The sequence below is a fragment of the Erythrolamprus reginae genome, chromosome 2, assembly GCF_031021105.1.
Source record: "Erythrolamprus reginae isolate rEryReg1 chromosome 2, rEryReg1.hap1, whole genome shotgun sequence".
NCBI lineage: Eukaryota > Metazoa > Chordata > Lepidosauria > Squamata > Dipsadidae > Erythrolamprus > Erythrolamprus reginae.
In genome coordinates, this window is record NC_091951.1 from 313,230,842 (window position 1) to 313,257,993 (window position 27,152).

The following is a 27,152-nucleotide window of genomic DNA, read 5'->3' on the forward strand; positions in this document are numbered from 1 at the left end:
GAATGGGTGGCTTCGCTTCCACATTCAAATGCTGCAAAAGGGTCTGTTTTTTACATTTCCCGTAGCTCTACTATTCAGCATAAAGTCCATGTAAAATCATGGCACATTCAGTGATTTGAAACTTTGTAATGCAGATCTAGTCAATAGTTGCCTTGGTAATATACTGCTCAAAAAAATAAATAAAGGGAACACTCAAAGAATACATCCTAGATCTGAATGAATGGAATATTTTTGTTGAATACTTTGCTCTGTACAAAGTTGAATGTGCACAAGAGCATGTGAAGTTAATTGTCAATCAGTGTTGCTTCCTAAGTGGACAGTTTGATTTCACAGAAGTTTGATTTACTTGGAGTTATATTGTGTTGTTTAAGTGTTCCCTTTATTTTATTTTATTTTATTTTCTTGAGCAGGGTATTTTTGAAGAGCGGAATAAGGTCTTTAGCTGATGTAGGTCAGACATGGGACACTTAAGGTTAAAAACCCATGCTGAGATTTTATTGTCCTTAATAACCTTACAGTGCAAGTATAGCCTACAGTGCACAACATAGTCTACAAGTAAAGCAAGCAGCCTATAGAAATCATTAAAAGGGCAATTCAACTTCCTAGATAAGGAGTCCCCAAACTTAGCAACCTTAAGACTTGTGGACTTCAACTCCCAGAATTCTCCAGCCGGCTGGGAATTGAAGTCCACAAGTTTTAAAGTTGCCAAGTTTGAAGACCTCTGTCCTAGAAGAAGTTTTAGATACCTCTTGAAGAACAATGTAGTAATCTCCGCATAAAAGAATCTATGGAAACATAAGGATCACCTCCTGGATGACAAGATTACACAGCAATGCTTATTTTTTTATTCTGTCAAGAAAATCTTTCGGGGTGCATCTTTCAGTATGGAGAAAATAATCAAACTTTACTGCAATAAATTGTTTAATGCAATGATTGGCTGCTTTTCTAGGTATGTATGCCACTGAGCAGACTTGACTATTGTGAAGATATGGAACGTCACTCTAATCCATTTAAGGGTTTATTGCAGCTATACGGCAAATTCTATAATATTCTGTCCTGGTTCAGACATCAAGCTAGAAACCAAGAGGCTGAATTTATTCCCACAGGCATGAAACCAAACAAGTGACACAGGCAATTGCAAACCAGTTTCAAAAATCTCGCAAGAAATCTTTCAAAAGGACTGGTCGAGGCAGTTGGACAATACGCAGGAATCAACACAGACTGAATGGCCCATCCATGTTCCCACCAAAAGGCAAACAATACAAAACGGTATTATTTTTAAAAAAAACCTGTGCAGAACTGATATTATTTTTTTCTCATGCTAGGGTATATTGATATAGTAAAAGAGCTATTTTATAACTGACAGCTTTTGTATGAAAAGTAGGCCTTTAAGGATTATCTGCAGAGTGCATATGGTTATTAAGTTATTAACCTAGACAGGTTATGGTGAACGAGTTTGGAAAGATTAACCTCTATAATATAACTGTATAAACAGGAACAGATACCACCACCAAGAAGCTAAGCCAGGAGTGAAATGCTTCCGGTTCACTCGTGCCTGTCAGTCATCGGAAAGCTGGTCGCTAAGGCAGCGCGAGGCCCTACTTATCTTCCTGGACACCACCCTCTGTGTTCTTTTGCCCTCTACGTATACACAAAGCATTCTGTGCATAAGCAGAAGGTAAAAGAACCCAAATGGCAGCATTGGGTGGAGCCTCGTGCTGCCTTTGCGACCGGCTCTCCTATAACCAATAGGCACAAGCAAATCGGGAGCATTTCACCCCTAGGCTAAGCCTATTCTTTAAGTGTCTGGAATAAGAACCTGGGTTCTTCATTTCTTATTGCTCAGGCAGAACTGTTCAAATTATTGGTTCTTGGCCTTGCCACAGTGTGATTGTATGTTAAGAGCCTGGAACGGAGGCCTGGACTGAGCTACACAACTGGCGGTATTTTGAGTTAGAGACTAGACACTTCAGGTGGATGCTTCACATGTGCTTCACTTCTTGCAAGAAAAATAAATATACAAACTAAAACAAGGAACAGGTAGCCTGGAAAAAGTTGTGATGGGGAAAAACTTACCACATAGGAAAACGTAAAAAAAAAGATCATCTTGTATGCCATCTATTATACATATTACGTCAGGATTCTCCCCCCCCCCCCTTTGCTCTGTTGAACACCCAGTCCAAATATTGAAACAAGGAATTGGAAAGAGAATGATAGATTAAATTGACCTCTAAACTATTACTATGTAAAAGCAGAAAACCTGAAACCAAGGGAATATTTGTCTTTAAAAAATATATGTTTTTTTTGCTGTTGTTTATAATTTTTGCTATCATTTGGTAAATTTTATTGTTCATATGAGCCCAAAACTCTGAAAACACTTCGCCAAAGATAAGTTCAATGATTTCCATTTACATCCCCAGAAAAGCAGCTTGTGAGTCCATTTTACTTTCCAGCAGCTCCTTCAAACTCTTGTTCCTATGTTGAAAGTACAAATAGTCAGACAGCGACTGAGTGAATCTACTACTTTGGAAGTGATATTCCTCGTTGTTATTCACAAAGTCTCTCTCTCCCCGGCTTCTCTCCCTTTTGTTTTCTTGTTTGCCCTCAGAGGTGTCTTTGAGCTTTTTCTCTTTTCCATCACAGTAGGACTCTCTGAAATCCTTAACCTCATTTTCTGTTTTGCTCGGAGGATCCTGCTGTCTGTTAGGGTTTTTGCCCTTGTCATGCATGCGAGGAGAATACTGTTCTGCCCTGTGGCAATTGTCTTCTTCATCATGGCTTGAATTTTCTTTCACAGCCTCCCTGTCAGAATGAAAGGAAAGTCCTTGCCTGTGATTATTTTGGGAAAGGTCAAAAGGTTCTTCCTGTTCTAGGCTTCTTGAGGCATCTGTTTGTGACAGTCTCAGTTTTTCCCTTGTAAAACCTAGGAAGTTTTTGAAGAAGACAAATGCATTAATGGATACACTTACCATTCCGTGTAAATTCTGTAATTGCAGTGACTCTGATCTTCAGCCTTGTGCAAAATAATTCAATTTGTGTCTCCTGGTTATTTTGCAATTTATGCTAGGGGAGATTTTAAAAAGTAGCTCCTTTGCGATGTTACTTGGCATTCTTGGCAATTTTGAATAGTTTTTATCACCAGAAATATTGGATTAGTTTGGCCTATTGTATAAATTCTAGATAATACAGTGGTACCTCTACTTAAGAACTTAATTCATTCCGTGACCAGGTTTTTAAGTAGAAAAGTTTTTAAGTAGAAGCAATTTTTCCCATAGGAATCAATGTAAAAGCTAATAATGCATGCAAACCCATTGGGAAAGAAATAAAAGCTCGGAATTTGGGTGGGAGGAGGAGGAAGAAGAGGAGGAGGACAATCGCTGCTGAAGGAAAAAGGTGAGGTGAGGGAAATTTAAAAAATCCAAAACTTTAACGCTTAAAAAAAAAAAGAGGAACTCTGAGGCAGTGCCCAGAGAAAGGAAAACACTCTGTTTGCTCTGGGCTTCCCAGAGCAAAGGAAGTGTTACTTTTCTCTGGGTGCTGGCAGAGGTTTATTCCCTCTCCAAGCGCCCAGAGAAAGGAAAATGCTTTGTTCACTCTAGAATGCAAAAGCCTCCTTCAGCGCCGCTGAAATGCTCCCCTGGCAGCCCAGAAAAGCCTGAGATGGCCAGATTAAAGGGGGAATGGCAGGAAACTGGCCGGGCCTTCGTGCCACTCTCAAATTTCCTGGGAAATTTTTCCAGGCTCAGGCTCTTTAGTAGAAAATGGTTCTTAAGTAGAGGCAAAAAATCTTGAACACACGGTTCTTATTTAGAAATGTTCTTAAGTAGAGGCGTTCTTAAGTAGAGGTACCACTGTACTTGATTTTATTATATTATTCATGGAGTCAACATTATTGGAAAATTTATTGGGTCTTCCAAATATTATTGAATTACAGATAGTTTTTAAATTATGACCATTTGTTAAGTGATCATTGAAAGTTTAGATCATTCAAAAAGTGACATGACCCATTTACCACTCCTACGTTCATTCACTGGGCGGGGCAAGATGTCAAAGTTTCAATGGCCCCAAATCTGCCGGCAGAGGGGAGTCTTCAGAGCTTTGCGGAAGGCAGGGAGAGTGGGAACAGTACGAATTTCAGGGGGGAGCTCATTCCAAAGACCTGGGGCAGCCACAGAGAAGGCTCTTCCCCAGGACCCAGCATGCAACATTGTCTGGCTGATGGGACCTGGAGAAGGCCAACTCTGTGGGACTTGACCAGCCACTGAGATGTATGAGGAAGAAGATGGTCCCATAAGTAATCTGGTCCCTAACAATGTGTGAACCAAGCCATTGAATTATAATTTGTAAACCATGGTTTACGACTTGGTGCAGTATGTGAAATAAGTCAATTTAACAAATGTGGTTAAGCTAACAATGGCTAAATATAATAACTAACCTGGTCAATAGGATTTGCCTTCCCACTTTGGATTTTGCTTCCCCATAGAGAAGGGTATGAAACTCATGGCCTGTGGTCAGATGCTGGCCAAACCCACCCCCGTTTTATCAAAGGGGGGAAAGTCATGATACATCACATGATGACAAGGTGATGCCATGAGGCTGGCACCCTGCCATAGAGCCTCTTCTTATTTGGCACAATCTGGTTCAACCAAAGATGCGATTCTGATTCTGCTACACAAATCAAATTCAGCAACTGCTAGATGCAAAATAAAGTCACTATATTATTGGATGTGATGCAAATAAGCCTAGTTACCAATTTTTACCCATGGGGCTACCCTTGAAAAGTGTTCGGAAACTTCAGATCATGCAGAATGCAGCTGCGAGAGCAATCATGGGCTTCTCTAAATATGCCCATGTCAAACCAACACTCTGCAGTCTGCATTGGTTGCCGATCAGTTTCTGGTCACAATTCAAAGTGTTGGTTATGACCTATAAAGCCCTTCATGGCACCGGACCAGATTATCTCAGGAACCGCCTTCTGCCGCACGAATCCCAGCGACCAGTTAGGTCCCACAGAGTGGGCCTTCTCCGGGTCCCGTCAACTAAACAATGTCGCTTGGCGGGACCCAGGGGAACAGCCTTCTCTGTGGCGGCCCCGGCCCTCTGGAACCAGCTCCCCCCAGAGATTAGAATTGCCCCCACCCTCCTTGCCTTTCGTAAACTGTTTAAAACCCACCTCTGCCACCAGGCAATCGGGGAATTAAGATTTCTTCTCCCCCTAGGCCGTTACAATGGTATGCATGGTATGTTTGTATGTGTGTTTGGTTTCCTATATTAAGGGGTTTTAATTTGCTTTTAGTATTGGATTATTATTGTATATTGTCTATGATTGCTGTTAGCCGCCCCGAGTTTTCGGAGAGGGGCGGCATATAAATCCAATAAAACTTGAAACTTGAAACTTTACCTTGAGAGCGAAATCCTCTTTCCATGACTCCATGTTTGACTTTCATGTGCCTGGTGAGGTTCCCCTTCAAAGTGAATTTGCTGGGACAGTAGAGACATTTGAATGGCTTGCTGTCAGAATGCAAGTGCATGTGGCCCATTAAATTATGCATCCGATTAAATTCTTTTCCACACAGCTGTCAAAAGACCAATGAGAATCAAAGTGAGGCATCTGTTTTCAAAGAGATTTTGTTTTTGTTTTTTTACAGACATAGCCTGTTTACATCAAGTCAACTTCTCCACAGTTTGGCAGTTTCTCTTTCTGAATTATAAATCTGCAACATTTCTTACAATGCCTCCTCTTAATCTCAATCAAAGATTGAACAGTTCTCTAAATTGTCAGATTAGTCTTTTCTAGTTGTGGAAACAAAATGAATTATTCAAAAAGTATGTCCTTGAATTGGTACTATGAAGCTCCTAGTTCTGAGATGCTTGACAGAAATTACTCCAAAGTATATTTTTTTATGATGTGTCAGTAAGGGAAGATTTGACATGGCCAAGAAAGATGAAGTCTGAGATATGAATCTAAGTGCTGACCCCAAAATTTGGGTGGGTGGGTGTGTTGACACTTAATTTCATTCTAGAATGAATGAAACCCAACCATCACAAATGGATAGGTCTTCAAGGAAAAGGAATGTCTTTATAGCTAAATTGTATATGCTTCTCTTTCATTCATTCAAATTTAATATTGAACTCACTAAAATGGATAGAAATTACTGAATATTCTTGAGCTGGAAACAAAATTATAGCTGAAAGACATAAACATGGAAGGCAAGTACAACCCCCCGAGCCCCCCAGGCCAGCTGCCACATTTTAAAACACGCGCGCTGCTTCGCAGCTGTCTGCTGAATCCGAACGCGGAAGTTAGCGTTCCGGATTCAGCAGAGAGCTGCGAAGCGGCGCGCGTGTTTTAAAAGGTTGCAGCCGGCCTGGGGGGCTCGGGGGCTTCCCCCCGAGCCCCCCAGGCCGGCTGCCACGTTTTAAAACACGCGCGCTGCTTCGCAGCTGTCTCTGAACGCTAACTTCCGCGTTCGGCGGCAGCGGGTTTTTTTGTTGCTGCACGGATTAATTGACTTTACATTGTTTCCTATGGGAAACAATGTTTCGTCATACGAGCGTTCCGACTTACGAGCCTCCTTCCGGAACCAATTAGTCTCGTAAGTCGGGGTTCTACTGTACAGTATTTATATTGGAGTCTGGCTGAGTAAATATAAAAACAGCTCAGTTTATTGCAGAGTACTGTGTTTCCCTGGAAAATAAGACATCCCCCCAAATAAGCCCTCCTCCAAAAATAAACCCTTCCCCAAAATAAGTCCTGTTCTGAAAATAAGCCCTCACCGAAAATATTTAAACACATGCGTTTCTGCCATTTCCTCTGGTTAGAGTTAGGGCGTCAGAACTGGAAATCAGGTAAGATGGCAAGAGAAGTTCTTTTTTTGCTCCACACATCCCAAAATAATAAGTTCTCCCCCAAAATAAGCCCAAGCGCTTATTTCATGGTTCCAAAAAATATAAGACAGGGTCTAGTTTTGGGGAAAACATGGTCGTTTCTGAATTGCCTTGGGCCTATTTGAGAAATTGTACAATCTTATTCAGAAACTCAGATTGCTCTTATTCTAAAACAACTTTCTTGGAAGTTGTTCTTTCAAGGTTGAATGGACTGTCACTTCCAACCTGCCCAGTTGCCGTTCCCTGGTGTGATGGGAATGCAATGTATCTGAATGTGTCACTTGGGGCGCTAACCACTCTAGGACAGGGGTCTCCAACCACCGGGCCGCGGACCAGTACCGGGCCGCGGGGCATGTTGCACCGGTCCGTGGAGTCAGCAGCTGCCGGCCCTCATGCCGCCACCCCCTCCCTCCAGCGCTTCGCCTCCCGCCGGGCAAGAAGCCTCGGGAGGCAGGTTCTGACGGCCACAGGACGATGGATGGGACAGAGGGGCGGGAAGGACCGAGAGGCTCAAGCCTCTTTTGGCTTCTGCCACGGGGCGCTTTTGCGTTTTTGGCTGGGGGAGGCAGGAGGGCCAGCCTGACCCCCTCTCTCCAGCACTTAGCTCCCACTGGGCAAGAGGGCTTGGGAGGCAGGTTCTGCCGGCCACAGGACGATGGCGGGAAAGAGGGGTGGGGAGGACCAGCACCCCCATGCTTAATCCCGCCCCCAACCACGCCCCTTTCCGCCCCCACTGGGCCATAGAAAAATTGTCTTGCTGAAACTGGTCCCTGGTGGAAAAAACGTTGGGGACCACTGCTCTAGGAGATGTGTGTGTGTTTACAATTGGGATTCCTATTGTTTAAGGGAAAATGCATGGAATGCTACAGGAAAACTAAACAGATGAAGAGGAAGTTTGGTATTTCCTTTTCAAGCATGTTTCTTTTTCTTATTTAATCTTTGATTTTCTCATGTTTCTCTCCAGATAATATTTAATGAAAGCTTTGTTCTCTCTAGCAAACACTGGGATTTACTGCGAAGGGAGAAAGGGAAGGCAGAAAAACTATGATCAGATTAAAGCAGTCTAGCTCAATGAGGAAAGTTGACCATTGAAAGACATTTTGGCTTTTTCTGCTGGAATATTCTAAGAGTAGTTCACACAAAGGCTGTATACTACACATGAATTGACTACTTGTTAACTTTTGAGACATTGGAAATAGAAAACCACACTATACTTGTTGGCATGGCAGAGCCATTCTGTCATTTTAAAGGCTTGTTTTATTCTATCCAAATATATGTTGACTGTTCAACTAAAATTGTAGAAGATAAATTGATCAGCAGAAGTTTGACAGTATAACAGTAGTGTTTTAATTTTTTTTAGAACAGTTCAAAGTCAACTCTCATATTGGTACACATTTTGCAAAATGAAACAATGTACAGCTAGGTAATTTTAGGCATCCTAAATATGATAGCAGTGTTCCAATATCTCAGGGGCTGCCACAAAGAAGAGGGAGTCAAACTATTCTCCAAAGCACCTGAGGGTAGAACAAGAAGCAATGGGTGGAATCTAAACAAGGAGAGAAGCAACTTAGAACTAAGGAGAAATTTCCTGACAGTTAGAACAATTAACCAGTGGAACAACTTGTCTCCAGAGATTGTGAATTCTCCACTGGAAGTTTTTAAGAAAATGTTGGATAACCATTTGTCTGAAGTGGTGTAGGTTTTGCTGCCTAAGCAGGGGGTTGAACTTGAAGACCTCCAAGGTCCCTTCTATTCTATTCTATTCTATTCTATTCTATTCTACCGTGTTTCCCCGATAGTAAGACCCCCCCAATTGTAAGACATATGGGGGGTTTCAGGGGGGTCGGCTAATATAAGCCATACCCCGAAAATAAGACATATGTCTTACTTTCAGGGAAACACGGGGGTATTGTGGGGGGGCCCGATGACGTCGCTTCCAAGCTCCCCGCGCGCCCCTCGCCTTCGCTCGCCGCGGCGCCACCACCTCTTCCCATGCCGAGGCTCAGCTGCAAGCGGCCAGCGAGGCCGATCGGCTCAGAGGCGAGCGGCCGGAGCTGCGCCCTCTTTCGCCCGCCTCCTTTCCGGCAGCTCCCCGCGCGTCCCTCGCCTTCGCTCGCCGCAGCACCACCGCCTCTTCCCCTGCCGAGGCTCAGCTGCAAGCGGCCAGCGAGGCCGATCGGCTCCGAGGCGAGCGGCCGGAGCTGCGCCCTCCTTCGCCCGCCTCCTTTCCGCTCGCCTCGGAGCCGATCAGCCTCGCTGGCCACTTGCAGCTGAGCCTCGGCAGGGGAAGAGGCGGGTGGCGCCGCGGTGAGCGAAGGCGAGGGGCGCGCGGGGAGCTGCCGGAAAGGAGGTGGGCGAAGGAGGGCACAGCGGCCGGAACTGCGCCCTCCTTCGCCCGCCCTTTTTGACTGCCCATCCACCCCACGGCCTGCCTTTAGCCAGCCAGCCGAGCGTCCGTGTCGCCGCGGAGTTGGCCTCCCCTGCCGAGAAACATTGCCGGGAGCGGCGAGGGGATGCTCCCCGCAACCCGCCGAACGTCGAGGTCTCTCCCTGCCCCGTGTACCAGGTGGACCTCAGCCGGATCAAGAAGGAGCGGGTGGAGCCCGAACCTCCCTTTGCCCCCGAAAGCCAAGGTGAAGGGGGTGGCCCACATCACATCACGCGGGGAAGAAGAATTGGGGGCTCCCTGCAAGATGAGCAGCCAGAATCAGCACAGCCGAAAGATGAGTGGCACAGTCAGGCGCCCTCCTTCGCCCGCCTCCTTTCCGGCAGCTCTCCGCGCCCGAAGACGAGCCGGCCCCGGTGCCCGGGACAATATAAGACATACCCCCAAAGTAAGACACAGTGGGGCTTTTGGGGGTAAAAAGAAAGTAAGACACTGCCTTACTATCGGGGAAACACGGTATTCTATTCTATTGTATTCTATTCTATAATATTTCTTATAGACAACTCATTCCTAATAGATCCTATTGCTATGAAATGTTGTTTAAAATGAAGGAAAGGTGAAAATGCTGTGCCAAACAATATCAGTCATGGTATAACTTGATATATCTTTGTGAACATTGGCACCATCTTCTGCTGCTTTCTGATTAATTACCATTCTCTTAAAGGCCATTTGAGGCCCTTCTTAAAGGCTAAACCATAAAGTCTTCACTTTGCCTCACCACTGAAACTACCCCAGGTACATTTTGGACAAACTAGTAGCTTATGATGGAGCACCATGATTATTGGAAAAGTTGTCCAAAGTTGTTCAGTACATTTTGAGGGACATTGCTGAATATAATTCGGCATTCTATTTTAGAAAACATTACTCTAGCAATTATAAAATAAAGACTCATTCTAGCATCAGCCTGAAAAGGTTGGAACTATAATCTCTTTGCAAACAGCAAACAAAGAATCTCGAATGTTTGACTACAGTTAAGATGAGTCAACAGCAAAGGACATCTGTATATGTTCACAAGTGTGTATTGCAGGCACAGGTTCCTCTTACTTTCTCCTACTGGTGTGCATTGCGACATTTGTCAGTGGACCAGATTACCTCTGGAACCGCCTGCTACCGCACGAATCCCAGCGACCAATAAAGTCCCACAGAGTTGGCCTTCTCCGGGTCCTGTCGACTAAACAATGTCATTTGGCGGGCCCCAGGGGAAGAGCCTTCTCTGTGGTGGCCCTGGCCTCTGGAACCAACTCCACCCGGAGATTAGAACTGCCCCCACCCTCCCTGTCTTTCGTAAACTACTCAAGACTCATTTATACTGCCAGGCATGGGGGAGTTGAGATAGCTCTTCCCCCTAGGCCATTGCAAGTTATGCATGGTATGTTTGTGTGTATGTTTGGTTTTATAATAGGGGTTTTTAGTTGTTTTTATTATTGGATTGTACATGTTGTGTTTATTATTGTTGTTAGCCGCCCCGAGTCTGCGGAGAGGGGCGGCATACAAATCCAATAAATTATTATTATTATTATTATTATTATTATTTTGCACACTCATGCACAACTTTCCTCCTATCCACGCGCAGAGGGACAATTTTCCTTCCGTGCATACGCAGAGAGATGAAAATTGGCTGAAAATTAGAAGAAAAAAAAAGATGGCGGCGTGCGACAGAGCCGTCGAGCCAAAATTGCATCATTGGCGGACCACTACTGGATCGGCATACTGAACCGCACTGGAGAAACCCACCTCTGGTGTACTGACATGAATGTCGTTTCAGTACATTCAAACATTAACTACGTGGATGGACTTGGAAACAAAATTTGTAAGGTAAACATGGCAATCTCTGGATTAGTATAAAACACTGCGGATAGCTCTGCTTGTTGGAGAGGGGGAGAAAAAATCCCCAGTAATGAGGAAATATTAGCGACAGTCTTTCTTCTTCCCTCGGGCCACATCTGGTCTTTGTGATCGGCTCTGTAGGAAAGCAGGCTGTTTTGTTTTGCTCTGAGAAACAAGTCCAAGAAACCCCAAGCCTGCAGAGAGGTAGAAAGGCCACTGCTGTGCTCTCTTACCCTTGTTTTCTTTCTTCTTTTTGAAAAGACAGTTTAATAAGAAGGGTGTTCCTTTCCTGAAAGTAAGAGAGAGAGGGAGAGAGGGAGAATGACTGCAAAGTGTCCAAAAGGGCCGTGAGAAAACAGGAAGCTCCGAAAAGTACAAGAGAAAGCAAGATGAAATCTATTTGCAGGCCATTCTCTGGGGACATGCAAGCCATTGTTAAGCCAGCCGCTCATACAGCGATATCCTTCCTTCTGTTCAGGAGGAGCGTGGTGCCAAAAAAGCGGCTATCTGGTCACTGCCTGAACTTGCTGAAGGCCAGCCAAATAGCGCCAATTCTCCAGGGGTCTTGTCTAGCAGGCTGATCCCCTTCTCCAAATGGCCAGGCTCGGCCTCTCCCTGTTGAAACTCTTCAGGAACATAAGAACATAAAAAGAGCCATGCTGAATCAGGCCAAAGCCCATGGAGTCCAGCATTCTGTGTCACACAGTGGCCCACCAACTGTACATGGGGATCTTGAGCAGAAAGAGAAGGCAAGACTCTCCCCTTCCCTTGACCCCCAACAAATGGTACTCAAGGGAATCCTGCCTGCCTCAACCAACATAGAGGCGGCACATGGACATCCGTTTCAATAACCACCAATACCCTTGGCATCCATGAATCTGTCTAATCCTGCCTTGAAGCTATCAAGGCTGGCAGCTGGCAGGACCTATTCTGGAAGTGAATTCCATAAAATAACGACCCTCTGGGTAAAGAAATATTTCATACTTCATGGCATCAGACCAGAATATCTCCGGGACCGCCTTCTGCCGCACAAATAATAATAATAATAATAATAATAATAATAATAATAATTATTATTATTATTATTATTATTATTATTATTAATTAGATTTGAATCCCAGCGACCGGTTAGGTCCCACAGAGTTGGCCTTCTCCGGATCCCGTCGATGAAACAATGTCGTCTGGCAGGACCCAGAGGAAGAGCCTTCTCTGTGGCGGCCCCGACCCTCTGGAATCAACTCCCCCTCCAGAGATTAGGTCTGCTCCCACCCTCCTTGCCTTTCACAAAATCCTTAAAACCCACCTCTGTCGCCATGCATGGGGAAATTGATTCCCCTATGAACTTTAGGGAGTGCTCCCTTGTCCTAGTATTGACATGATTCTCAAGCCACTCCCAGCTGGTGACATGGCCGGCAAGCCACTCCTACCTGCTCACATGACCATCAAGCCACACCCACAAAATAAGCCACGCCCACAGTGTGGCAGTAAAAATTTTGGTAGCTCTCTCTGTCGCGTGGTGTTTGGGTCTCAAACCTGGACTATCAACTTTCTAGACAACAAACCCAGTATCTTAACTATTGAGCCATTGCACCCCTCTTCCCTCTTGCACAGATATAATAATAATAATAATAATAATAATAATAATAATAATAATAATAATAATAATAATAATAATTTATTAGATTTGTATGCCGCCCCTCTCTGCAGACTCGGGGCAGATATCTTTGTCCAATGCATGATCCACAATACTATAAGTACCTTACATAAGAAGGGCTATAAAGAATATTGTTTTTAAACTGATAAATTTACATTTTTAAAACATTGGTCCAAATCCAGGATTGAGGATGTTGTAGATAAGCATCGATATTGGTATAATAGGCATCTTCTCATACCAGTAGACCGTGATAATGAATGACTTTGATGGCAGCAGAATGTTGGCTATCTAGATCCCTCTCCAATTAAAAATCCTTGCAAGTATTCCTGTCATAGTATTGCTTTAAACTGCTATGGAACAGCTGCAGTGGTTAAGCCCAGCTGCCTGGGATTATCTGAAGTGCACATTCAGGTAGATTCAGGTAAGTATTATGAATGGACTACGCAAGATTTTTGGAGCCTCAGAAATTGCCCCCCAAGCACTGGATGTCCATTTTATGTCTGCATAAGCCACCATCCTTCTTAATTATTTGACAGAGCTACTTGGTGCAATATAGACATATCAAAAAAGGTTCACTATTTTCTTGTTTTTCTATCGTTTAAGCCAGTGTTTCCCAACCTTGGCAAGTTGAAGATATCTGGACTTCAAATCCCAGAATTCCCCAGCCAGCATTCGTTGTCTGGGGAATTCTGGGAATTGAAGTCCAGATATCTTCAACTTGCCAAGGTTGGGAAACACTGGTTTAAGCCATTACCTGTGGCTTCATGTGTAGTAGAGAACAGAAAATGTCCTCAAAAAAATAGGTTACAAAGCATGAAATTAGACAAGGAAAACAGAAGAATGCAAGAAATATAATTCATGACTGACCTTGTTCTGTGTAAGAAGGAAGGATAAATGCTACCAGGCTTTGAAAAATCTGCTATTATAGCATCTATCAATACAATAAACTACAGTTGCAGAATATCTTGTGTTTTTTGTTTCCTGACTATCTACCTCAAAGGCAAACATCAGAGCTTCATATGGCTTTCTAAAGTTCCTCCAAGGTGTGAGTGATTCCCATAGAATCAAAGTCTTGGAAAAGGGCATTTGGGACTTTGGTTCTCATTTCAATATGGGAATTGGTTTAAAACTTCTCTAAAGACAACTGTTTAGCTTTTCCTTGAATATCTCCAGCAAAGGGGAGCCCACCATTCCTTTCTTTTCATTATTAGTATTTTTTCTGTCATGTTCAGATTAAATTTGCGCCCACCCACTCCCTAATTAAAACCATTATCCTATTTCAGGCTGATAGAGAACATGCCATGGATTACTTCTGACGCCATCTGGTGTTTTGGAAAAAAATATGCTGTTTTATTATTCTATCTCAGTTGCTCCCTGCATAATTTTGTTTCCCGTCCTTAACAATCTTCATGGCCTTTCTTTATAGTTCCTCCAATGTGCCTGAACATTTCTTATCTTTGACGCTCACCACTGGATATAATACTCAAAGAACCTGATCACTGCAGAATACATTAAGACTATTATTTTCCCAATTTGTGGTATAATTTTTAATATCCTGGAAAGTGGAATTGAATAAGCACAAGAAGATCAATCCTATATATTTAATTCATTTAATTTAATATAAACAGCCTTCTCTGTGGCAGCCCCGGCCCTCTGGAATCAACTCCCCCTGGAGATTAGAACTGCCCCCACACTCCTTGTTTTTCATAAATTACTCAAGATCCATCTATACCACCAGGCATGGGGGAATTGAGACACCTTTCCCCCAGGCTTTTTTATATCTATGTTTGGGTATGTATATGTTGTTTGCTTTTTTAAATATGATAGGGTTTTATGTGCTTTTTAATATTAGATTTGTTTTCGCTGGAATATTGTTTTTATTATTGTTGTGAGCCGTCCCGAGTCTTCGGAGAGGGGCAGCATACAAATCTAATAAATTGAATTGAATTGAATTGTGTCTTGACATATATTCAAGCTAGCCACATGACCATGGAAGCATCTTTGGACAACGCTAGCTCCCTGGGCTAAAAAATGGAGATGAACACTGTCCCATAGAGCACTGTTTCTTGATTACTTTTCTGTTACACTCCATCACATACTATTTAATTATTTCCTATTTTAAAAGTAATTAAGTATCATACTAAGGTACTAGAGAAGGAAGGACAATAAAAAAACTAAGTATTCAATAAATAGTGCATAAACGTACTACCCCCACTACGTGTGTGTCGTCCACCCCCAACCCCGCGGGGCAGCGGCCCATTACTGGACGAGACTGAGAAGAAGCCAAAAATGAAGCCACAAGATGATTGTTGCACCTCAGGATGGCATTGAAATAGTATTGTCTCTGGAGCCAAAGGAGGCTTCATGGGACACAGTCTCGCCTGCTCACAAAAGCCTAATGAAAATTCCATCCCTGCAATTTATTTCCCCTTTTCCTGAAGGAGAGAAATGATGAAAGTGAGTCACCCATGCCCTAGTTCATATTTACTTCTTCGTGCAGCCACGTGCTCATTCCGGGCACGTGGCTGCAAGGGCAAAAAAAAGGGTAAAGAGGTTCTAATCTGAACTCAACAGTTGAGGTAAAAGGGCTTTACATAGAAACATAGAAGTCTGACGGCAGAAAAAGACCTCATGGTCCATCTAGTCTGCCCTTATACTATTTTCTGTATTTTATCTTAGGATGGATATATGTTTATCCCAGGCATCTTTAGATTCAGTTACTGTGGATTTATCTACCATGTCTGCTGGAAGTTTGTTCCAAGGATCTACTACTCTTTCAGTAAAATAATATTTTCTCATGTTGCTTTTGATCTTTCCCCCAACTAACTTCAGATTGTGTCCCCTTGTTCTTGTGTTCACTTTCCTATTAAAAACACTTCCCTCCTGGACCTTATTTAACCCTTTAACATATTTAAATGTTTCGATCATGTCCCCCCTTTTCCTTCTGTCCTCCAAACTTTACAGATTGAGTTCATTAAGTCTTTCCTGATACGTTTTATGCTTAAGACCTTCCACCATTCTTGTGGCCCGTTTTTGGACCCGTTCAATTTTGTCAATATCTTTTTGTAGGTGAGGTCTCCAGAACTGAACACAGTATTCCAAATGTGGTCTCACCAGCACTCTATATAGCGGAATCATAATCTCCCTCTTCCTGCTTGTTATACCTCTAGCAATGCAGCCAAGCATCCTACTTGCTTTCCCTACCGCCTGACTGCACTGTTCACCCATTTTGAGCCTGTCAGAAATCACTACCCCTAAATCCTTTTCTTCTGAAGTTTTTGCTAACACAGAACTGCCAATACAATACTCAGATTGAGGATTCCTTTTCCCCAAGTGCATTATTTTACATTTGGAGATTTTTATCTCATTCAATAAATAGGGGATTGGGGGCCCTAAAGGTCTTTAGAAACAGCTGGCCTCCAAGATGGTGCTGACAATGAAAGATGAAGTCGGGGATAATACCCAATGACTGTATTCTTCTGCAGTTTGCCAGAAGGTTCAGCTATTTCCTTGAAAAATTAATGGCATTTTCAATAGAGTCATTTTGACACAGTTGTGTGAGTTATACTGGAATTCAATTAATATTATCCCAATTAAAGTGTGACATTGTGTCCTCTAGTGTTGCTAATATATTTTCTGTCTTTAGGTATGGGCATAATTGATATTTTGTATTGATAAAAAAAGGCAACATGAACAGACTGATTCATGTGTTTAGCCGGTATATCAAATTGTTAAATATCCTTGACCTCCCTTTGGAATGAAATGTGCAATACAAATGTCAGATATATTTATCATCAGCAGACGAGCAATTACACTAAGTGCGATGAAATGCAATCTGAAGATGAAGAATAAAACCAAATTTGAAGACAAAGTCCACATTCCAATTTTAATGCTTCTCCATTTCTGTCTTCTCCTATTTGATATTTGATAAATATATCCTAACTGTAGCTCACAGAATACCCAGCAAGCATGGCCTTAATGCTTAGAATTCTGGGAACAGCAAACCCAACACTGCACAAGAGTACAGAAAGCTGATTTAGTGCAGCAACTGAAGCATCAAAGAATGGCACAATGAAACAATGGCACTATTTCATCAGTCCACCTCTACTCTTAATAACAGATTAACATTATCTATTAATGATGCTAAGTAGTATATAATCTTTCTCTTTGCCCATGTATTCCAGAAATGAATATTTTTTTGGAAAATCAAATTAATAGTACAGTGGTACCTCTACCTACAAATGCATCTACTTACAAACTTTTCTAGATAAGAACCAGGTGTTCAAGATTTTTTTTGCTTCTTCTCAAGAACCATTTTCCACTTACAAACCCGAGCCTCCAAAACTGTAACTGGAAAAGACAGGGAGAATCCTCCGTGGGGCCTCTCTAGGAATCTCCTGGGAGGAAACGGGGCCAGAAAAGGTGTGGAGAAGCCTCCGTGGGGCCTCTCGGAATCTCCTGGGAGGAAACAGGGCCTCCGCCTTCCCTGTGGTTTCCCCAATCGCACACATTATTTGCTTTTACAGTACATTGATTCCTATAGGAAAAATTGCTTCTTCTTACAAACTTTTCTACTTAAGAGATTAATCACGGAAGGAATTAAGTTTGTAAATAGAGGTACCACTGTATAAACGTTTATGGGCAAATGTCTATCTAGGTTTCATTTCTTGTATTGTAGAATTGAATGTCAGGCCACAATCCATAATAGGAATGGGGCTTTATCTGGCAAATTATGTATGACAGCTTTTGCAACATCCTCAAATTCCCAAAGAAACCACTGCTTGTTCTATTGACCCTTAGTTGTGGATTAGGACTGAATGGCATCTGCAACAATTGGGATTATCATGGTCTGGTATAAGTACTTCTTTTGTTATTAGTAAATAGTAAATTCTGCTTCTAATCCCAACCTCTTGCTATAAGAAATTGCTCGGATTTGCTCCTTTTAAATACACCTTTTAAATACTTAAAGATCACTCATACCAGGTGATATGGAAGAAAGTTCATAAATATTTTAGCTTAAGATTCATTGATGCCTCTTTTCTAATAATGAAGAATGAGCTCCCATGTAGGATGGGGTATTCTGGAAGTTGAAGTCTTGTATTTGCTAAGGTTGAGAAGCATTGCACTGACCCTCTGCTGCTTCTGTTGCTTTATAGATCTCTATCCTGTCACAGAACATTATTATTAATAATAATAATAATAATAATAATAATAATAATAATAATAATCCCAGTGGCACTTGGCACGCTGAGCGCAGTGCCAAAGGATCTCAGCGGACATTTGAAAACCATCGGAATGAAACCACTGGAACTTGTGTCGGAACTACCATTTACCAGTGGCAAAGAACTGGTAGGATCAAAAGCCCAAAAAAGTGGTCGAAAATGAGCAAGCAAAACTACTGTGGGACTTCCGACTTCAGACTGACCAAATTCTGAAGCATAACACACCATACATCCTGATTGTGGAGAAAAAGAAAGTATGGATCATCGACATCGCAATCCCAGGAGACAGCAGAATTGAGGAGAAGCAGCTAGAGAAATTAGTCAAATACAAAGATCTAAAAATCGAGTTGCAACGACTCTGGCATAAGCCAGTGAAAGTGGTCCCAGTGGTACTTGGCACGCTGGGCGCAGAGCCAAAGAAATCTCAGCGGACATTTGAAAACCATTGGAATTGACAAAATCTCCATCTGTCAATGGCAAAAGGCCGCTTTACTAGGATCGGCAAACATAATTCGCCACTACATCACGCAGTCCTAGGTGCTTGGGAAGTGCCCAACTGGTGATGAAATACGAAATCCAGCATAGTGATCTTGTTTGCTGTGTTGTATTGACATAATAATAATAATAATAATAATAATAATAATAATAATAATAATTTATTAGATTCATATGCCGCCCTTCTCCGAAGACTCGGAGCAGTTCACAACAGCAAATAGCAAATTAATAGTAAATTAACAATGATCTGCGGCAATGTCCTAGTCTATTTCACAGTGCTGTGTGCCTTTTTATGTCATCTACAGATGAGTCTTATCCTGTTTTAGTAACTCCATTTTGGAAAAAGATTTCAAATGTAGTCTATAGCTAATGTCTATGCAGATTCTCAATCATCCAGGTCATGGTTAATCCAAAGGTGCTTTTTCAATAGGCAATTGGACTTTCTGGTTTTCCTTTGAAGATGTTTCACTTCTCAACCAAGAAACTTCTGCATTTTCAAGTGCCTTTCGAAAAAGCACCTTTGGGATTTCAAATGCAGCTTTGCTGACTTGATCCATCATCAGGATTTTCTTGGACAAAGGGTTTTTTCAGGACTTGCTAGAATAAAAGCACTATTATATAGGAAATGAATATTTATGGAAAAGATGGAGGGAGGGGCTGTTGTTAATTACTGGAATGCTGGAAGTGGTTGGGAAGGGAGGATGCTCAGGCATAGACAGCAAGTAAACAATGACTGGCCAGCCTTTTAATATTCTGGTAGTGGCTAACTTTCTTTAAACAATGGCTGGTTGAAAGTACAGTAGTTCCCGTAAACTCCAAATTCACAACAAAGTAGAGATTGGTTAGATTTAAAGCACGTCCAGAGTTATTGGAAACAAATGCCATTGTGGTAGGGCTCAACAATAATAATAATAATAATAATAATAATAATAATAATAATAATAATAATAATAATAATAATTTATTAGATTTGTATGCCGCCCCTCTCCGAAGACTCGGGGCGGCTCACAACAAGCGATAAAACAATATTGTACAGGCACAAATCTAATATTAAGAAAAAACTAAAAACCCTATCAATTTAAAAAACCAAACAACGACAAACTGTCTTCATTCTAATTTTCTTAAACATGAATTTATCTCCTTCCTTTTAAAAGTAAAGAAGGGTCAAACTTATCAATAAGCATAGGAAAGCAGATGTAGGGCATCATGAAAGTGAATCATACTGGTTTGTATGATGATGTATGAAAATAGCTACAGTGATACCTCGTCTTACAAACGCCTCGTCATACAAACTTTTCGAGATACAAACCCGGGGTTTAAGATTTTTTTGCCTCTTATTACAAACTATTTTCACCTTACAAACCCACCGCTGCCGCTTGGATGCCCCGCCTCCGGACTTCCATTGCCAGCGAAGCACCCGTTTTTGCGCTGCTGGGATTCCCCTGAGGCTACCCTCCATGGGAAACCCCACCTCCGGACTTCCATGTTTTTGTGATGCTGCAGGGGAATCCCAGTAAGGCAAAAATGGGCGCTTCACTGGCAACGGAAGTCCAGAGGTGGGGTTTCCCATGGAGGGGAGCCTCAGGGGAATCCCAGCAGCACAGAAATGGGCGCTTCGGCTGGCAAAAGGGGTGAATTTTGGGCTTGCACGCATTAATCGCTTTTCCATTGATTCCTATGGGAAACACTGTTTCATCTTACAAACTTTTCACCTTAAGAACCTCATCCCGGAACCAATTAAGTTTGTAAGATGAGGTATCACTGTATTTTTGTTCTGCCGGAGAATGCCACACGCCCTTAATTACAGGTTAATTAATCCAAGCAGACACACACACAGAATAGAATGCAAATAATGTTCTTTATCAACAGAAGAGAAGGAAAAACTCCCTTTTAAACTTCAAAGGGATTTCTTGTACAACAAGGCACACTTGGAATACAATCCAAGAACGATGTCCCGTAATAAATCCAATTACTAACCCAGTAACTGGGAATTGGCTCACAGCTACTATTGTCCAAACACTGATAAACATTCACAATGAATTTTAGTCCAGAGTCCGGGAATCCTAACAAAGTCTTGAATATAGCAAGGGACGGTCTTGATGAACTACGATCAGATAATCTTCCACAACGGCTAAGCCAGCATGCTGCTATTTTATCAGCAGCTCTAATTACTAGAGCCCCACCCAACCACAGGTGGCCTCTCTTATCTCCTGTAATATGTCTTAAGTTCTCTCCTATGCATAGCTCTACGCATGCGTGGGTCTGTCATAAGTTCCTCATTGGAATCCAATGAATATAAGGAAGATTTATCTCCTCCTGGGCTGTCAGCCAAGCCCCCCTCTTCTATCTCACCTCCACTTCCTTCGTCATCGGATAATTCACTAGCTGACTCTGTCGGAAGCAAAACAGGCCTGTGACTTGTGGATGTTTCCCCCACATCCACCTCCACATTCCTTGGGGCAGGAGCTGGGCCAGAGCTAACCACAACATTTTTGAGCATTATTAAATCATCCATGTGCTCTGAATCCAAGAATATTGATATTTACACAAATGTGAGCTAACCACAGACATAATAATATTTATGACAAGTCATCTTTGCTGTTTATCGTGCAACTTATAACGAGAGTCTCAGCTCCTTCTCCACCAGTGACTTTAAACAAAATATTTTGGTACCTTTTCGTTCATTTGATTATGTACCTAGATAAGAAATACTCACCTTACACTTGAAAGGTTTGACATCTGAATGGACAATCATGTGGGCTTTGAGAGTTTGTTTCTGCACAAAACTTTTAAAGCAGAGATGGCATTGATAGGCTCTGATATTGGTGTGAATTAAGACGTGTCTTTTCATATTGGCAAGTAGCGTAAACTCCCGGCCACAGATTCCACACTTGTGCTCTTTCACACCCTTGAAAAACATAAGAATAAGGTGAGTGTTGGTCCCTAACCCCATTTTTTCTTTTTTTCTATTTTAAATTTGATCTTGGTTTTTTACTGGAGCTGCTTGTTATTTCAGTCCTGTGATCATGATTGTCCTTCAGTCCAGGGGTCTCCAGACCTTGGCATCTTTAAGACTTGTGGACTCCAAGATTTTCTCTGGCTGAATTCCCTGCTTTAGTCTGCAATAATAATAACTGGGGAGGGGGGAACTAAAAATATGTCTTCTCTAGCCAATGATGTGCTAATTCCAACTTTTTAATTACATATGGCAAGATGTTGCTTCTTTTACATGACTTTTTATCAACACGTTTCTATTCTGGTGGTAGCATTTGGTGTCCTGTGTACCAAGCATTATTTTGGAAATGTATCTAAAGTGCTTCCCAGCCTTAATTTGGAATCAAGACTTTAATGATTTTTATATATCCAATTTTTCCAAACTGGGTATCTTTAAAAAAATGTTAAACTACAGAACCTATACCGGTAAAGTAACTATGCCTGGTTGGCTAGGGATGTTAGGAATTATAGTTCAACTATGGACTGCAGATCAGGTAACACAGCTATTTATTATAGTTGCTGGTTTTTTTAGGTTCTGAAAAATAAACATATTAATTAAATAAGTGGAGTATTCTCGGAAAAATAATTTGGAGTTCCAACTTAAGCCAGAGTTGCACAAGAATAAATAAAAATGAACTCCAGAAAACTGTGAGGAAAGATCATTATTTATTCAAACCCCAAAAACCTTAGACTACCTACAGTCGACCTCACCCCATTCCTAAGAGGTCATTGTGCCTATCGTCCCTGACCTACTGTCCTATTTACCAACTTCTGGTGAGCCTGATAGGCCTGTTTTTTGCCATAGGTTCGCCATCACGAATCCCACCGACCAGTTAAGTCCCACAGAGTTGGTCTTCTCCAGGTTCCGTCGACTAAACAATGCCGTTTGGCGGGACCCAGGGGAAGAGCCTTCTCTGTGGTGGCCACGACCTCTGGAACCAACTCCCCCCAGAGATCAGAGTTGCCCCCACCCTCCTTTCCTTTCGTAAGCTCCTTAAAATCCACCTCTGTCGTCAGGCATGGGGGAACTGAGATATTCTCCTCCCCCTAGGCTTACAAAAAATGTATGCATGGTATATCTGTATGTATGATTGGTTTATTAAATTAGGGTTTTTAAATTAACTTAAATATTAGATTTGTTTATATTGTCTTATTATTGTTGTTAGCCGCCCCGAGTCTACGGAGAGGGGCGGCATACAAATCCAATAAATAAATGAATGAATGAATGAATGAATGAATAAATAAATAAATAAATAAATAACTGTTCTATAAAATAGGTATCAAGGCAGAGAAGATCCACATTATGACACCTATCAAAAATAGCTCCTTTATTGTTTTATGTATTTATATCCCACCTTTATTATTTTTACAAATAACTCAAAGGAGCAAACACATGGAACATATTTTCTCAAAAATAGGGAGGGGTCAGATGTCTTCCTTTCTAGAGAATTCTTATTTTATCTGCCTTTGAGCTCCTTCACTCTCTTCCTTCCCCAAAGTAGGCATGTGGCTTTGTTTCTATGCTCTCTGTGTGTATGTTTTTTTAAATTGAATTTAGGTTCTCTTTCATGAATTAATTAAATTAAAAGCACAGTTAGATGATTAAAAAAAAAATTGCCCAATAAGTGGCTTGGCATATAAAGACAGAGGGTGATACTGGCCAGATGTCAATTTGTGGACATCTATTGGATAGCAGTGGCAGCAAGTATGGTGTTCTTGAAATTTCAGAACTGGCTGCAGTGAAAATCATGGCTACCGAGACGGGACATGTTTATAAGGTTAGGGAGAAATGCCTACCGTCCCTGTCCTATTGTCTACTTTTTATCATTACTTATCTAATGTTTAATATGTACAAATTATCACCCTATAATTGTTTGACAAATAAATAAAATAAAATAAAATAATAAAATAAAATAAAATAAAATGAAATAAAATAAAATAAAATAAAATAAAATAAAATAAAATAAATAAAATAAATAAAATAAATAAAATAAATAAAATAAATAAAATAAATAAAATAAATAAAATAAATAAAATAAATAAAATAAATAAAATAAATAAAATAAATAAAATAAAATAATGAAATAAAATGAAATAAAATGAAATAAAATAAATAAAATAAATAAAATAAATAAAATAAATAAAATAAATAAAATAAATAAAATAAATAAAATAAATAAAATAAATAAAATAAATAAAATAAATAAAATAAATAAAATAAATAAAATAAATAAAATAAATAAAATAAATAAAATAAATAAAATAAATAAAATAAATAAAATAAATAAAATAAATAAAATAAATAAAATAAATAAAATAAATAAAATAAATAAAATAAATAAAATAAATAAAATAAATAAAATAAATAAAATAAATAAAATAAATAAAATAAATAAAATAAATAAATAAATCTGGAAGTGACCTCTGTTACTTTCAGTATACATGTAGAAATGCTTAAAAATATTTACATTTTAGCGGGTCATCAAAAAAGCTTTTCACTGCCACCCCCCTAGCACAACTATGGGAGATAGTTAGCCACTTCCTGGCATTAACTTACCTTGTGAGTTAAGGAATGCTGCTTCAAGTGATGTGGCTGCACAAATTCCATGCCACATTCAGTGCAAATATATGGTCGAATATCCTTGTGCTTCATCATGTGATTCTGCAGCTGGCTTGGGTACTGGAATACCTTGTCACACTCGGTGCAAGTATATTGAACGGGACCTCGGTGGGTGGTGAGGTGCCTCTTCAGCTGAGACAACGTTGGGAAGTCAAGGCCGCATTCAATGCAGATGTTTTCTCTGCCACTCTCATGCTTGGACTCGTGAGCTTTCAACTCACTGGGGTAGGCAAAGCCCCTTCCGCAAATCCTGCAGCTGTAAGGTTTAATGTCACTGTGCTGCATCATGTGTCTCTTCAGGTGGCTGGTCTGGGTGAAGGCCTTGTGACACACCTGGCACTTATGAGGTCTAGTGCCTTGGTGAGTCAGCATGTGGGTGTGCAGGTGACTCAGCTGCTTGAAAAGCTTGCCACACCGGGAGCAAGCATGGGGCTTGATACCACTGTGCCCCAAGATGTGAGTGACCAGGTTGTATTTGGATGTGTAAGACTTGTCGCACATTGGGCACTGCCAACGTCTCTGCTCCCCTCCCACATCAATGTAGTAGCTGTCATCGATTTGAATGTTGACGTCGACCCTTTCCACCTTCTGTTTCTTTTCAGCCTGGTCATTTAACTCGACCCTTTTGAAGGGAGGCTCCGGGGGCCTTTTCAATGGGAAAGGACTTCTGAAATGCAAATCTGGAGGCATCATAAAAGGGAACATTAGAGTAGGGTGGAGTTTGGGATAGTATGAGTAGGGAGGCTGCAGAAAAGCGGTGGGGCCAGGCCACAGAATCTGGGGCTTGACTGGTTCTTCTTTGACAGGCGGTGTCCCAAAGTGTTCCAGGCTTCTGTAAAAGTGGTAGCCGAAGTTGCAGAGGTCGATCATGTGAGCGTTGTACTTTGGCTGTGTGGATTCATGCTGAAATATGGAAGGGAGGCTGGGGGAACCTCCATCCGCATTGTCTTCCGGTTTCTCCAACGGAGAGGTGGGATCTCCCGGAGGGACAGTGGAAGGTACTTTCATTGGCATACTTTTACGTTTACGAGATCCCCCTTCGAGAGAGCTTTTGAAGTTTTCCAAGTCTGTGGGAGGGCTGTATCCAAATTGGGCAAGCTGCGTCCTGAATTCCTCACTGAGGGGCGAAGCTATATGGGCATTTACCATAGGCTCCAAGCAACGGGCGAAGGAAAAGGCTTGTACATGGTCCATCTTGCAATGTGTGTCCTCTTTCTTCATGGCATTGAGGTTCTCCTGGATGATCTAGCTTCCTTCAAATAATACACAACATTTTTAAAAAGCACATCCTGTTCCTGCTTGCGGCTATTTGATACGGCCTGCAACTGAGTGGAAACGCTTAAATGATAGTTTAACACAAAATATGGTGTTCTGTCCGGTTTATTTGCTTTCTCTTTTTAGCCCCAGGTTTACTTTTCTAGGCCAGAAGCCATTTGTCAGTCTTTGTGGTTTTTAATGAAAAATCTGGTCAACTTTATGCAGTTTTTTATTATAGCAATATATCATGCAACCCGCCACAAAAGGATTCGGTCTGATTTTTCCATGCATTAAAAAACAAGGACAAGGCATGGTTGATAAGGGCTACTTCTACTGCTCCCCTTTGGCTGCATTTAGATATGCTTTTCAAGGTCAAAAGAGTTCATACATACTCAGCTTCCTGTTCATTAAGATCATAGAATTGGCATTAACTGTTTAGGCCACTATTGAAGGGGACACAATTTGAAGTTAGTTGGGGGAAAGATCAAAAGCAACATGAGAAAATATTATTTTACTGAAAAGAGCAGTAGATGTTTGGAACAAACTTCCAGCAGACGTGGTGGATAAACCCACAGTAACTGAATTTAAACATGCATGGGATAAACATATATCCATCCTAAGACAGAATACAGAAAATAGTATAAGGGCAGACTAGATGGACCATGAGGTCTTTTTCTGCCGTCAGACTTCTATGTTTCTATGTTTCTGCTGCTAAATTCATGCTGTATATTCCTTTTGGGTCGAGAATCACCCTTAGGCTCTGACTACTATCCCAGGGACACGGTGAAAAGGGTGAGTCAGTCCTAAACAAAATGCTTAAACGCCATTTGATTGAATTAAATATCAGTTGCAATTAAGTTAATTAAATATAGTTCATATGGCTATTGGCAAGCACTTAGTAGCTTGCCCTACCCCATTAGTTAAAACTCACTATTCAGTGGCAAAATGTGTCACAGGTCTGGGGAGGAGGATCACACTCAACATATCCTGTTGCAATTTGCCTTAATTACTAAGATGTTTAACTGATTTGCTAACTGGTGGATTAGTTAGCACTGCTAGTTTCAGAGAAAGTAAGGCATGTCCTGGAACCTGTCAAGTTTCATGCATAGCCAGTTGTTTTGCATTCAGAACATTTCAAGAATTATGATATCCAGATAAAACTTTGGAAAACCTCTCTTGGAATCTCCATACGACCTGCCGTCACATTATGTGGGTCACTTTTGGTCTTTGAGTGGTATAAGAGTAGAAGATCACAGCCCCAGAAAATAGGAATGACCAAAAAAAATAAAAATAAAAATTGGTCTGAATAGGGCAGAAACAATACTATCAAATAAATGCCATTCATACCATGTGTTTATTCCCCATGTATGTCATTATTTCTACTTTTTTCTATCGCTGTAACATTTACAATTTAGCGATTTTGGGAAGGACCACATGTACCAAAAGTTTGATTTGGTGAAAGGTCCTACATGGCTAAGCATTGATTTTTTAGGCTCTTACTAGCTGCAGAAACTAGCAATGAAACATTGGTGCTGTGTGCTTCTACTGGTGCCCTGAATTTAGGACCTTTGGGTGACATTCAAAAATTTTCTCTACCAGTTCTGTGGGCGTGGCTTGGTGGGCATGACAGGGGAAGGATACTACAAAATCTGTATTCCCACCCCACTCTGGGGCCTGCCAGAAGTGGTATTTGCTGGTTCTCCAAACTACTCAATTTTTTTCAGTGCTGTACTCTGCCCAACAAATTGA

General features: G+C 41.3%; 1 protein-coding gene across 8 annotated transcripts in view; it reads right to left on the reverse strand.

Annotated features, from left to right (window-relative positions):
- Window positions 1-1,074: 1,074 nt before the first annotated feature.
- The window catches only part of ZNF366 (zinc finger protein 366), a 64,137-nt gene continuing 38,059 nt past the window's right edge, over window positions 1,075-27,152 (reverse strand). For 5 of the 8 annotated variants that reach the window (XM_070743130.1, XM_070743131.1, XM_070743135.1 and 2 more), the window contains 4 exons: window positions 24,084-25,399; window positions 21,249-21,440; window positions 5,402-5,576; window positions 1,075-2,923 (listed from right to left, as the gene is read on the reverse strand). In XM_070743130.1, the coding sequence (XP_070599231.1) occupies window positions 2,409-2,923; window positions 5,402-5,576; window positions 21,249-21,440; window positions 24,084-25,367 (2,166 nt within the window). In that variant the 5' untranslated portion in view covers window positions 25,368-25,399 and the 3' untranslated portion in view covers window positions 1,075-2,408. Of the gene's footprint in view, window positions 2,924-5,401; window positions 5,577-21,248; window positions 21,441-24,083; window positions 25,847-27,152 lie in introns of all 8 variants that reach the window. The other 3 variants (XM_070743136.1, XM_070743129.1, XM_070743134.1) reach the window with 2 other exon arrangements.